Below are 13137 nucleotides of genomic sequence, written 5' to 3'. Positions count from 1 at the left end.
ATAGCCCACGCGCATGAATTAGCGCATACTCGGCAGGTGGCACTAGCATTAAAATAACGCGCACTCTGAGTGTTTCCGGCTAGCTGACTAAATCTAGCTGTCTGCGTTTCAAATAGGAGTTATGACAGCAAAAAGAAAAGAAAGAAAAGAAAAGGTTGACAAATTCACCGATGATAACGATAATTCCTAATGCGAAACTTGAGCCCAGCTCTATTCGTGTTTTCATATCGCGATATATTGGTTGTTGCGGACAGTCAGTCTCTTGCGGCATGTCGCAAACGGAACGAAACGTGGCTCCACTGCCTCGCTAATCGGGTGATCGCGAAAGGCAGCGCGTGGGTGACGCGTGTGCGCGATTCACAGCAACCGCCGCGCACAGACCTCCACTCATACAATGCTTTGTTTCCATATATGGTATCGGTGGCGTCATCGGTGTACAGACGACGCGCGCTACTCTGGTGCCATCTTGTAGCCATCATCACCGCAAAGCTGCGTAAATGAGCTTTTGTAGTATACATGAAACAAATGAAGAAAAAGATAAATGGCGCCACATTATCTAGAAAAATTAGAGGACTTATACAAACCAAAAGCTCGCGCAGAAGTCTACGAAAGGATAAAAAACATTGAAGTCCGCAAAGCAATTAGCAAAACAACAATAACCAAAATACTCCCTCCGACGCCAGTCAAGCAAGGATAATGAATACAAAATGTACAGAACTGGGACGCCTATATATGTATTTCTCTAAGTTTCGGGGACCGACATCTCAAAGCTGGTACACTATATAACATCCGAATGTTTACGTTCTAAATGAAATATGCTACATTATTGCCCTGCTTTGTTTCTACAATCGCGAAACGTACTCTAATTTACTGCGCAGGTGATTTACAAAAGCACTGATAGGCTGGCGCAGCGTGTACCTTTGAACATCGGCGCTAAGGCCCAAACACCGATGCCGCCCTTGCTCAGGTACTGGCCCACGGCCACCTCCAAGTAGAACATGGGAACGGCCGTCGTGAGGAGGCAGATGAAGTACGGGACAAGGAATGCGCCTGCGCAAGAACAGATAACAACCGGGTAAGTATACCGCTCGCTGTTCTCTCAAACTGACGCTAAAGAAGAAACAATAAATCCCTTCAGACATTTCAAAACAGCCTGCCACGGTTGCTTAGCGGCTTTAGTGTTGCGTTGCTAAGCACGGCGAGGTAGAGGGATCCAATCCTGGCCACAGCGGCCACATTTCGATGGGCGGCGAAATGCAAGAACACCCGCCGTGTACTTAGATTTAGGTGCACGTTAAAGAACGCCAGGTGGTCAAAATTAATCTGATTACGAGGCACGCCGCATACGGGGTGCCTCATAATCAGATCGTGGTTTTGGCACGCAAAACCCCCGTAATTTATTTAATTGAACTTTTCGAAAGTCTGTTCTCGTTGATTTCACAATACGAGCCACAGTTTCGTGACATAAAGGTACTGGACAGATGTAGCGACATGCTGGCATGGGAGTTGCTGGACGCTTTTCGTATTCTACAGTCGTCAACTGTATCAGGGACATATCTGTTTATCTTCTTAGTAACTAGTCATAACTGTCTGTCACGTTGCTGTAGGTAGCTCTTTTTCATGTGACCTCTGCGCGCATGCGCTCGGTCTGTATTATTTCGACTTAGCTGTCCGAATAATACAGTTCGAAGTTTAGCGCCCTCTCTTTTCCTTCCTATTCCCTTCTTCCTCGTGACAGTATATATTTTTTTTATTTGTACATACTGCAGGCCCACGCAGTCCTTGCAAGAGTGGTTAAAGAGATGAAAAGAAAAAAAAAAATGCAATCATGAACAGAAATGAAGGGTTTGAACTATAGGGTAACAAAATATTCCACGGTATTACAAAAAGCACACAAACTGTTAGGTAAGCTGTTCCAATAAGAGATAGCCAAGTGAAATAGTGAGTATTTGTGTGTGTTAACGCGGTTTGAAGGTTGCCGAATCGTTTCACCGTGGTTAGTTCTTGATGAGTGCAGGAAAGGGTCAAATAAATAACGAGTCTGTGGAATTTTTAATTCACCGTGATGCAGAAGGTAAATGAATTTTAGCTTTGAAATTGCTCTGCGCTGTGAAATTAGTTCTAAATTTGCCGTCGTTATTAGATTTGAGACACGATTTGAAAGATTGCTCTAAAACCGGCAACTCTTATATGCTGTCTAAAACAAGAGCAGGAAAGACTTGCCACGGGATCTAATTTTTCAGAAAGCGCAGTAACATTTCTTTTCCCAGATCACTTCCATCAGTGACCGCCCGCCCCCCTTCCCTTGCCTCCTCCTCCATTCATATCAAAGTATATGAATCTGGCCGCTAATTTGTATGCGCTCTACTTTATTAATTAGATGTTTTTGATAGGGGGTCCAGATTAAGTCAGCATGTTCTAGTGATGGTCTAGTGAGTGTTTTGTAGGCATCTAATTTTACATGTGGCGTAGCTTTACGCAATTTCTGTCTTAAGAAAGATAGTTTGCTCTTGGCGCTCAGAAATATCGAGGAAATATTAGGTTGTCAGGGTTGGACGTGAGGTTAAGGCCCGAGTAGCCTACCTGATTTCATTTGTCGATTGCGGTGTTTCTAAGCGCATATGTGAAATTGAAGTGGCTTTTTTTCTTATTAGCAAATCTGATGCATTGGGTTATTGACGCATTTGGTCTCATATCTGATGTATCATACCACGAGCAGATTGATTGTAGAGAATTGTTAAGTTGAATTTGATTTCCTAACTTACGTGCTACTGTATATGCTACACAGTCGCCGACAAAGAGCCGCATTTTGACGTGTCCTTCAACATGGAACTGCAGATAATTGATACACATAACAAATAAGATAGGACCAAGAACAAACCCTTGCGGAACTCCGGAGTAAGCTTCAAGTGGCTGCGAAACACGTTTATCTACGGCCACACTTTGTATTCGGTTTGTGAGAAGAGTCCGTGAGATTATTTCACTCTCAACACTGTACGCTGAGAGCTTTGTAATTAAATTTTGATACGAGACAACGTCAAACGCTTGGAGAAATCTAAGAAACAAGTAGAGCATTGCGTCTACTTGACCTACATAGTTTATTGTGCTGACTATTTCGTCAGTTCAGCGAGTTGAGTTATAGTTGAAAGGCCTGATCTAAATCTGTGTTGCCGACTATAAAACATTTCGTTAATTTCTAAGTGGGGTATTATGGCCTTAAAGATAATGTGCTCCATTAGCTTACAACAAACGTTTGTGACACGCGGAGATAGTAATTTAATTCTAGTTCCGAACCTGATTTGCGGATAGGAATTATCTTTGCATTGCTCAATCATCTGGTAACATCGCTGTTTTACGACAAGTGGTGAATATTTTGTGCAAGCGTTTAGATACCCATACGACATATTGGTTTAGAAATGAGTTAGTAATATTGTCGGGGCCAAGGGATTTTCTTTAGATCTGTTTTCCAAGGAGAGAAACGATACACTCATCGTTTATCGTAAATTGTGGCATGGGCACTCTCAACACACATTATTCTAGAGAGGCGTACTAGAGGCGCGTTTCGTGAAGACAGATTGGCGAAAGGAGTTAAGCTCCCTAGCAAATACTTCCGGTTCCTTGATAGCACGATTTGAAAATTTTATTTGTGAAATGGCTTTCCGTAAATGAGACAAGTATCGCCGGAATTTTTCAGGCTTGTGCGCCATGAACGAAGTAGTGTCGTGGAAACGCAATTTGGCTTGTGTTATCTTCTGCTGCAAAGTAACGATATAGTTATCGGTGTCGTTGTTCTTTCCTTTTTTCCCGTCGTCATTTTACTTTTATTCACCCATCCCAGTACTTTCACCCCCCTTCCCTCCTCCCCAGCACAGAGTAGCAGACTAGAGCGCACTAGCTCAGGTCGACCTCTCTGTCTTTCCTGTAAATAAATGCTATCTTCTTCATCTGGATTATTTCTCGAGTTACCCACGGGTATTCTCGGTTGATACGCTTTCTTCTTTGTGGAATGAAATTGCCTTCGCAAGAAACGATGTTTTTTTAAAGCGTTCGAACACGTCTTTCATTTCATTGAACGCTGGAAAGTTCGACTCCAAGAAGCTGAACACGGGAGAATCGTCTACGCGCGCATAAAGTTTTACGTAGGCGGGCAGCGTTGTTGTTGTTGTTGTTGTTGTTGTTGTTGTTGTTGTTGTTGTTGTTGTTGTCGTCGTCGTCGAGTCATAGATACGGGGCAGGATAAGACGAGTTCTTTGTGATCTGAAATGTCGTTTTCGATGCACACAGTGCATACATGAAGTGTACTGCTTACAAATTAATGAAAAAGTAAAAGTGGTGTACAGTAGTGATTCCGAACTTCGTGGTTCGCGGCCGTCATGTGAAAGATTAGTGCGATTTATTCTTGGCAAACTGAAGTCCTCCGCGACGATAATTTTTGACCTTCAATTTATGTGCTTCCAAAGGTAGTCGTACATCACTTCAAGATATTCAGGTGGAGCATTTGGGGGTTCTGTATACGCCCGCCCCCCCCCCCCCCCTCCCCCCATCACAAGGTTATGCACTTATCAAAGTATGTGATCTTGCACCACACGCTTTCGTGGTAAGGAATACCATCTAACACTGAGCATTTCAAGTTAGTTTTAATTGCTGTCGCTACCATGCACTACTCCTCTTGATCCTCTATCTGCATGAAACAGCCTCTATGATGAAGTGACGACTTCAGAATCCGGCACTCGAAGATGCAACCATGTTTCTGTTAATACCAATGCATGAGGTTGGTACGCCACGATAAAATCTTCAAGTTGACCAAATTTGTTTACTACGCGCCGTGCGTTGACAGCAAGGATTATGATTGTTTTCGCCGTGGGCTGTCAGCTCGTGTTATTTTTTTGAATATTTTGGAGATTTTGCGCGGACATTCTTTATTCACAATTAGAGTTTGACTAAAATAACAGTAAATAAAGGGCAACATTCCATTTATTTAATTCCGCGCCAAAACTTTAGTGTCAGTACGTCAGTATGACATCATGGATTTCAAAGTACATTTTCTGGCATTGAGGCCGTCTTAGTGAAAGAGATTAGATAGGCACGGACAGACATATCTAAAACTGAGTTGAAGTTTCCAAAGAATGCTAGTAACATAAAAAAATTCAAGCAGACGCCTTTCAACCTTCACATTCCCGCACCAAAACTGGATATCGCTATTCCGCGAAGTCCACATGTATATTAGAGGGTCTAAAGTGAACAAATACGATGCTTTGGTTTAGAAGTTCGATTACGTGACTTCTCAAACGTCGCGTTCATGATATAGTGGTTCAGTTTCCAATAAATGTAAACTATATTATGCCATATCAATTTTGTCTGGTTCAGACGGCCTAAGTTATGCATCTGACAGTGTCGTGACAGTTGTTCCCACTGGCAAACTAGGAGACCTAGATAACATACTTGCGGCACACAATCGGCAAATTTTATTTTCTCTTGTATATGCAAAGACCGACATCAATGTTTGTAATATTGGTTCCGTTGAAGCCGTGAAATATAGTTTCCCCGTTGTCACAAATTTAGGTATTAACTCACGAGATAACGCTTGCTTTTAAGCAGACAGTATCGAATAATCTGATAAACTTATCAGGCTGAAAAAGAATATCCAGATCGAACACACACCTTGTACTCCATTGGAAGCGAAGCTCTATGGAATCAATTAATTACATGCTATGCAAGTAAATGCAATTCGTATATTTGTGTTTATTTTCATTATTCGTTCATCTATATCGCGAGGTGCACGCATACGGCTTTCAACCGACCAGCCATCTCTCCCGCGAGACCCCCCTTTTTTTTTTTGAGTGCGCGTGTTACTATATTGTGAACAGTAGGCTTAAAGCTCGCTGTTCACACGTGCGAAGCGGCGTGATCACTATTGAGCAGTTGCAATCAGGCAGAGACACAAACTGAGTGGCACAAACATTCTCACCGCCTCCGTTCTCGTAGCAGAGGTATGGGAAGCGCCAGACATTGCCCAGACCTACGGCGTAGCTGATGCAGCTGAAAATGAAGTCTGCCTTGCTCGCCCACTTGCCCCTCCTCGGTTCGACGGCCAAGTCCAGCTGGCTTCCCAGGCCGCTTGTCGCGTGCGAGTAGCTTTCGCTGTCTTCGTCCTGGAGGCACGCAGAGTACGCGTTAACATTGCGTATGCTGCGTCCGATATATCCGCCAAATAGACAGATTCTAAACGCTCGCCTGCGTGGGCCCCGCTCGCACCTTCAGTTACGGGGCTTTCTTGGCTCGAGACGGACGCGTGCATCTGTGTGCGTGTGCGCGTTAGTGTGTGTGTGAGAGAGAGAGAGAGAGTTCAGCTCTGTCCAATTATCCCAATGGGTATACTCGTTACGGTGGCACACACATCCTCAAATCCTTACGTTCGTGAGAGGCATTTACTATTGTCCGGTCGGCCTTCGCGAAAAATATGTCTGACACCACGATTGGCAGGAGTATTCCCTTACAAACAGTTCTAGTGTAAGCTTACGGCCCGGACAGACAACTGCAATTTAGGTAACCTCGTCAATTAGTAGCTTTAGTTTGCTTTCCTCACTCTGCTCTGCTAACAAATATGTGCTTTGCGTGCCCATTCGGAAAGATTGCTCTAAAACCGGCAACTCTTATATGCTGTCTAAAACAAGAGCAGGTAAGACTTGCCACGGGATCTAATTTTTCAGAAAGCGCAGTAACATTTTTTTTCCCAGATCACTTCCATCAGTGACCGCCCCCCCCCCCCCCTCTTTCCTTGCCTCCCCCTCCTCCTCCCGCTGCCAAAGCTCTGCTACCGAGGCTGGAAAGCCTACGTGGAAATGCGAAATATGGCATATCCGGTAAACGACAGTCGTCTCCACTCGAGAACCCCTTACCTCTTTGCAGATTGGCTCCGCCTGCTGAGCTTCCAGCGGTGATCCAATATCCCTGCACGAACTGCGCCGCCGCAGGGATGTCAGTGCGAAGACATTGGGCAGCGGTTCTTTCTTAATAATCATGCTGTGCCGTGTGACCGTATGCCTCGTGCGCTTCCTAAAACAAATGCAGAAAAATACAGAAACAAAGAGCGGATCATGAGACTAAGCGTTAGGCATTGCATGGCGGGAGTTTCGCGGCTCTTTCTATATGCGCTCACAAAATAATTTATTTATTCATCATAATGTGTGTGTGGGGGGGAGGGGCGCAATCGCGTGAAGCATATAGCGCGCGTCCTGTTCGTGTTGATTGCCTGAAGAGGTGGATGTGGTGGTGAAAAGCATTTATTGGGCTATATATACAGAGAGGTGCTCGGGGAGAGACCTCTAGTGGGTCGCGCTCCTTGCAATACTGGCGGAGTCTCTCATTCCGGGACCCCGAATTTTGCTGGCAGGCCCACACCATGTGATAAGTGTCAGCCACCTCGCCACAGTGTTGGCACCTGCTAGTGATCGCAGGATAAAAATGTTTCATTACTGCCGGGCACAGCATTGTGTTGGTGTATAAGCGAAGTAGAACGCGTTCGTTCGCTTTCCCCAGTCCTTTAGCTGGGGCTGGGTACCGGTGATGGCTATCCTTATAATAGGTAGAAATGTCTTTGAAAGTTAAGAGAATTCCGCCTTCTTGTTCCAGGATCTCAGGGGCCAAAGAGGACGCCCGGTAAGTGAGTGCTCGGGCTGCCGCATCAGCAGCTTCATTCCCTTGAAGGCCCTGATGGCCAGGAGTTTAAACTATACAGCGGGTGGTTGGATCGACATCCTTGCTGCAGTTTCTCAGTATTCGCTCGGCCAATAGGGTGACCCAACCAGCCTCGTAATTACGGCACGCGCCATGCGAATCCGTAATGATATATTTAGAATTAGAGTCCGAGGCAGCTAGGGCGATGGCTACCTCTTCTGCTTCTGTTGTACCTGGTGCACGAAAAGTGAGCCCATCCACCTGTGTTCTCTGATGTATGACTGCTGCTGTATACCATCCCCCATGGCTTGGCCCAGCGACATCTACATAGTAAACTCCATGTTTGTTGCCATAGTGACGCTCCAAAGCTTCCGCCCTAGCTTGGCGGCGTCCAATATGGTCTTCTCTATCCATCTTGGTTGGAAGAGGTCGAACTCGGATGACGCGTCTCCATAGTTCTGGCACTCTGACTCTTTCTTGTATGTGGAAGTCGTGTTGGATGTGTAGTCGAGCCAGAAGTAGTCGGCCTGATCGTGTTTGGGCTAACCTTGTGTATTGATTTATTAGATGAGCTTCTTTGAGCTCCTGGAAGGTCTTGACCATTCCGAGATCGAGAAGTCGTCCGTTGGAAGTGGATACCGGGAGATCAAGAGCCCTCTTCGACCCCTTCTCCGCATGCGTTGAGCTGGGTGCTTTGAACGAGAGGCCGTCCACTTGTCTTTCCTCGTGTATGATTGCAGCCGTGTACCACCCCCCCTGGAGTGGTTGGGGCCTGCAATATCAACGTAGAACACGTGTTTCTTGGAGCCATAGTGGGGGTGCAGGGCATTATTGCGGCGCCCGCGCCTGGCGCCGGCCATTATGGTCCTCCTTGTTCATCTTAGTTGGAAGGGGTCGAACGTAGAGGGTGCGTCTCCACAGTTCGGGCACTCGAACGCTTTCCATCGTATGGTGGTGATGTTTAATATGTAACCAGTCTAGGCGGCGACCGGACATGGTCTGGGTGAGACGCGTGTATTGGTTAACGAGATGCGCCTCGCGAAGTTACCGATGCCCAGGCCTCTAATTAAACCAAGTCACTATGTATCGACGTTTCAGTTATTAAGTTTACAGCACATGTTCCACTTGCGAAAAAGGTGTTCCGGAACTCTGAACAAAGCGTTAGAGAGCTGCGGTGCAGACATTACGAAGCCGGTTAGCGGTCCAGACGGCCAGAAGAAATTTATATAGAATAACGCTCATATAGTACGCGAAAGCAGGGAAAACAAAGGAGCGCAGCAAATTAGATTGAACGTCGACGGCGCGGAGCGTAAATAACAAGTGTTAGATAATACACACGAGTGAGCGGTATCAACAAATCAATTAAAGCAAGACAATCTCCTCATATTTAGAATGCTTTGTTTTCGGGTTTTAGGTATATATATATTTAACTTCGGGGGTTAAAAATTGGGTGTCATGTTTAAAAACGAGAACTGGGGAGAAATTGGGGCTTTCGTTACGCAGCAGCCCAAAGTTCGAAATTGCTTTTACAACATTTATAAGCGATCTGCACCCGCAGTGGTTATCGTTTGGACACAAACGTGGCGGACACAAAAGGTCGCGCGGTACTTTTTCGTATTTCGCGCGCGCTTCCTCTTGCGCTTGGAAAAGCTTGTGTGTATCCCGTATTGAGCAACGGGAAGGTGGATCGAGAAATTTTCAGATAGTCTATGATTTTCTCGTCGACAATTTTGTTCTAAGTATAATTATGTAATTAGGCGAAATACAATAAAAAATCTGACTTGCTTCATGCCACGGCGAACAACATTACCTTGGTTCTTTCCAGCAACATGGCACTTGCACATTTAAAAATTTTTGCGCAAGTGACATGGGGCACATGGCGTATACATGTATTCACACACACACACACACACACACACACACACACACACACACACACACAGCACATATAATGGGAGAAAGGGTGAACTATACCAATACCCAATCAGATCCGAATTTGGTCCTCACATTCACTAACGGTGCTCTACGGGTCAATGCCATTCTCAGCCGCCATTTTAACATCATGAAAGAGAGCATCCGACTCGCTGCTATCTTCAAGCTTCCGCCTCGGGTTCTATATAGAAGAAACAAGAATTTAAGGGATTTGTTAGTCAGGGCGAGGACACAGAAGCCCAACGCGACCAAGGATTGTCAACCCTGTGGGAAATCTCGTTGCAAGGTATGTCGTTACATAACAACAGACACAGCTGAGGCATCGAACTCGTCCTTTGTATATAAAATTAACCAAAACCTCGACTATGATTCCAGTAATGTCGTGTACAAAATTCGATGCGAGGTGTGTAAGCAGGAATATATCGGACAAACAGAGACCCCTTTTCGCCTGTGGTTCAACAATCCCCGCGCGCATGTGAAAATACTCCCGAATTAACCTTTCTCCAGGCACGTTCGACTGCCAGATCACTCCTTTGAATGCGTGAGGTCTCGCACTTGCAGTCTGTTTTCCAACACAACAGTGCACGCGAGCAGAGAGAATCTTTTTTCATCCATAAATTTGGTACGTACGCTACAGGAATTAGAGTCTGGAGCGGCTGACGTGCCTCCATAATATGCCGTGAGAGTGCATGGGGAGCGCGAATACATGTTCTCTACTTGAAAACTGAGTCGCTGGTCACTGCTTGCTGCTTCCTCCGCGTGCGCCTATATATGCGCCTATCTCTTTACCTATATATGCAATTTGATAATCAAGCAAGGAACTCCTTTATTATAGACCCTTTCCGAAGAAACGTCCACCCCCAATATAATAAAGGCCGAAGGTTAGCGAGGGCTAAGGCTTTTTTAAAGAACATATACGGAACGGAGACCTTTGTTGACGCGGCGCGACACGCCAGTGCCAACAAGTTTTCCGTAGCAATAGTCAATGACAGGGGAGATCTCCTCCCGGCAGTTTCGCTGAAGACCTCCTTGGTCGACGTGGCGGTATGGGCTGCTATAGCTCTCGCATTACTTGACACAAAACGTACTACGGTGTACACGGACTCCCGAGCAGCCGTTAGAGTGTTCGCTTCGGGATTGATAGCCAAAGAGGCAGATAGGATTCTGAACAGCAAACACCCCTCTGACATTACTCATCACATAGTCTGGTTCCCAGCTCACATGGGACGATACCTATTACCGGGTCACCTGAACCCCAATGAGATAGCCCACAATCGTGCGCTAGGTTTCATATGCCGCGACGGGACGGTGTCTCGGGTGAGTTCGGGAGAGCTCGGCCACAGTGATCCTCTAGTTACTTTTCACGAAATCACATCTCATTATATAGGGAATAGCAGAGTTTTCTCTTCCCCCATTATAAGGTCAACAGATCACAAGCTAGCACGCTCCGCATGCTCCAGACGGGGTCCTACCCCTCTAAGGGCTTTCTGAACATGCTTCACCCCGACATTGATCCACTCTGCCCAGATTTCTGCACTGAATTTTGCTCATTAAATCACATGCTTTGGCAGTGCCCTGTGTTACAGAACTTTAACCGAGAAGAAGACTGGACGAAGGCCATCACAGACCGTAGACAAGACGTCTAGCTCCTGGCTGTCCAGATGGCCCGTGAACGAGCAGAGAGGCATGGTCTCTCTGTTCCGACATGGTACTAGCCAACGGCTGGGTAGGGACCTACCTAGCAGGCCCCCTGCCTACCTCCTTAGGAACCCAATAAAGTTGTTTACAAGTAGTACTGCTACATCTCTCTCTCTCTGTGTATGTATATATATATATATATATATATATATATATATATATATATATATATATATATACACACGCAGAGTTCTCGTCATGATCTACGCACTTAAGCAATTGGAGTGAACATGGCTGCTCTAAGACCGCTCATAAAGGATAGCTGCAAAGCAAAGCTAGGAAAAAAATATGATAATGAGCGTCTTATACTTACGCCTGCAGGACACGTAGATAGATGGAAGTATTTTATATCTTCTGATTGATACAGATAAAGGCTTGCTTTACCTTGCACTTCGGTTGCCGCTCCTTCGATCCCTCCGGTGAATGTGTGGACAGGCGAAAGCAAATACTCTTGCGACAGAGCAAGCCGTAAAACTGGGTGGATGCCGAGTCACGTAGACCGAAGACAAGGCGAGCGGAAAGCGGGAGGTGCTTATGAAGACACTAGCAAAAGAAAAAAGAGAAACGTCTACTACACGTGTCACTCAGAAGCCCACCTCTCACCGCGGGAGGTTTTTGTTCGAATTCCAAGATAGAAGCACGGTCACTTCGCGGGGTGTTTTTTTTTTTCAATTTTTTTTTCACGCTGTAACTAACTGTCTTTCGTTCTGTTCTCTGTTTATGGCGTTCATTAGCAGCGCGCCGTACACGTCGTCACCAAGGGGATGGTTCTGACGCCGCAACATCGGAGTGTTAGTGCTGCCACTATGCTGGCGCCTATAAGGTGGCCAGCGATTTTGCCAGACTGGAAACCTCTCGAGTGCTCAACCGTGGAGGTATATGCGTTTTGCAATCGAACAGCACGCGGGCGAGCTTAAGTTGTGACATCAAATCATCCAAATCTATACTTTCGTCAACGCAACAGCACACGTGCTTATGTCGTCGATGCTACTCTCGTTTTCGCCGGAAGCAAATAAAAAAAAAAAAAAAGAAACCCACGAAGTAGTACTAGAGTGTAGTAGTAAAATGTAGAGTGTCACGAGACTGTTCTGGTAGTAGAAAACACGGTTGCGTCTCCTTTTTCTTGGCAGCCTTGTATATTTCCTCTTTTTTTTCTTTGTAAGGCCGGCGAGAACCGCTTCCCTTCTCCTTGTTAAAAGGTATGCTCCACGGGAGGCGTTCGTCGCAGCAAAAAAAAAAAAAAAAAAAAAAAAGTACGCCACGGCCTTCACCGTTTGTCTGGCTGTTGAAACTTTTTACAAAAATTCCGTTTCGCAAAGGGACCACCTCGACGGCGTGTCTTTGACGTGGAGTGTCTAAAGCGGAGGTTGGCTGGCACGTAGTATCACGCAGGAAGCACGTTTCTGTGTTCTTGCTGCAGTGAAGACAGTACTGGCGTGGCAGGCATGATTGAACAGTAGTACCTCGCTGTTACAGAAGCGATACGGAAGCCCCACTGGCTGTGCTTCTGCAATAACGCTGCAGGAAACCAAGGGGTTGAGATGAAGGGAAGCACGAGGTGAGTCGGAAGGCTGCGGGGCGTCGGTTACACATGAAATGTCGCGTCTCCAAACGAGTTATACGCCGTGTCCCGTTGCAGGCACACGAGAGCGAAGTGACGGCCAGTTGATTGAGCCTTCAGAACGTCCTTGCAGATATTGACGTCTCAGGAATCATGGAGGGCTGGGTGGTACACACGGCTGCTTGCTGGGTGACGTGAGTAAACTTTGATTTCTCTCTAGTATCGAGTTTATACAGAGCCCCCTCTTTTCCATTCGGAAATCAAACTTG

General features: G+C 46.0%; 1 protein-coding gene and 1 long non-coding RNA gene across 2 annotated transcripts in view; one reads left to right on the top strand and one right to left on the bottom strand.

The window, feature by feature from the left end:
* Positions 1-7090, bottom strand: part of LOC126521817 (sodium- and chloride-dependent GABA transporter 1-like) — a 26986-nt gene extending 19896 nt beyond the window's left edge. The window contains exons 1-3 of the mRNA XM_072288683.1: positions 6900-7090; positions 5969-6152; positions 919-1050 (exon numbers count right to left, since the gene is read on the bottom strand). Coding sequence (XP_072144784.1) covers positions 919-1050; positions 5969-6152; positions 6900-7022 — 439 coding nt within the window. The 5' untranslated portion in view covers positions 7023-7090. The remainder of the gene's footprint in view (positions 1-918; positions 1051-5968; positions 6153-6899) is intronic.
* LOC140218952 (uncharacterized) lies at positions 990-13137 on the top strand. Its single transcript, XR_011895117.1, has 3 exons — positions 990-1075; positions 12784-12865; positions 12947-13137. It is a non-coding gene; the product is annotated as an uncharacterized lncRNA (long non-coding RNA).

Source organism: Dermacentor andersoni, chromosome 6 (assembly GCF_023375885.2).
Source record: "Dermacentor andersoni chromosome 6, qqDerAnde1_hic_scaffold, whole genome shotgun sequence".
Classification (NCBI taxonomy): domain Eukaryota; kingdom Metazoa; phylum Arthropoda; class Arachnida; order Ixodida; family Ixodidae; genus Dermacentor; species Dermacentor andersoni.
The sequence above is the reverse complement of the archived record's forward strand: the minus strand, read 5'-3'. Positions and strand labels throughout refer to the sequence as shown.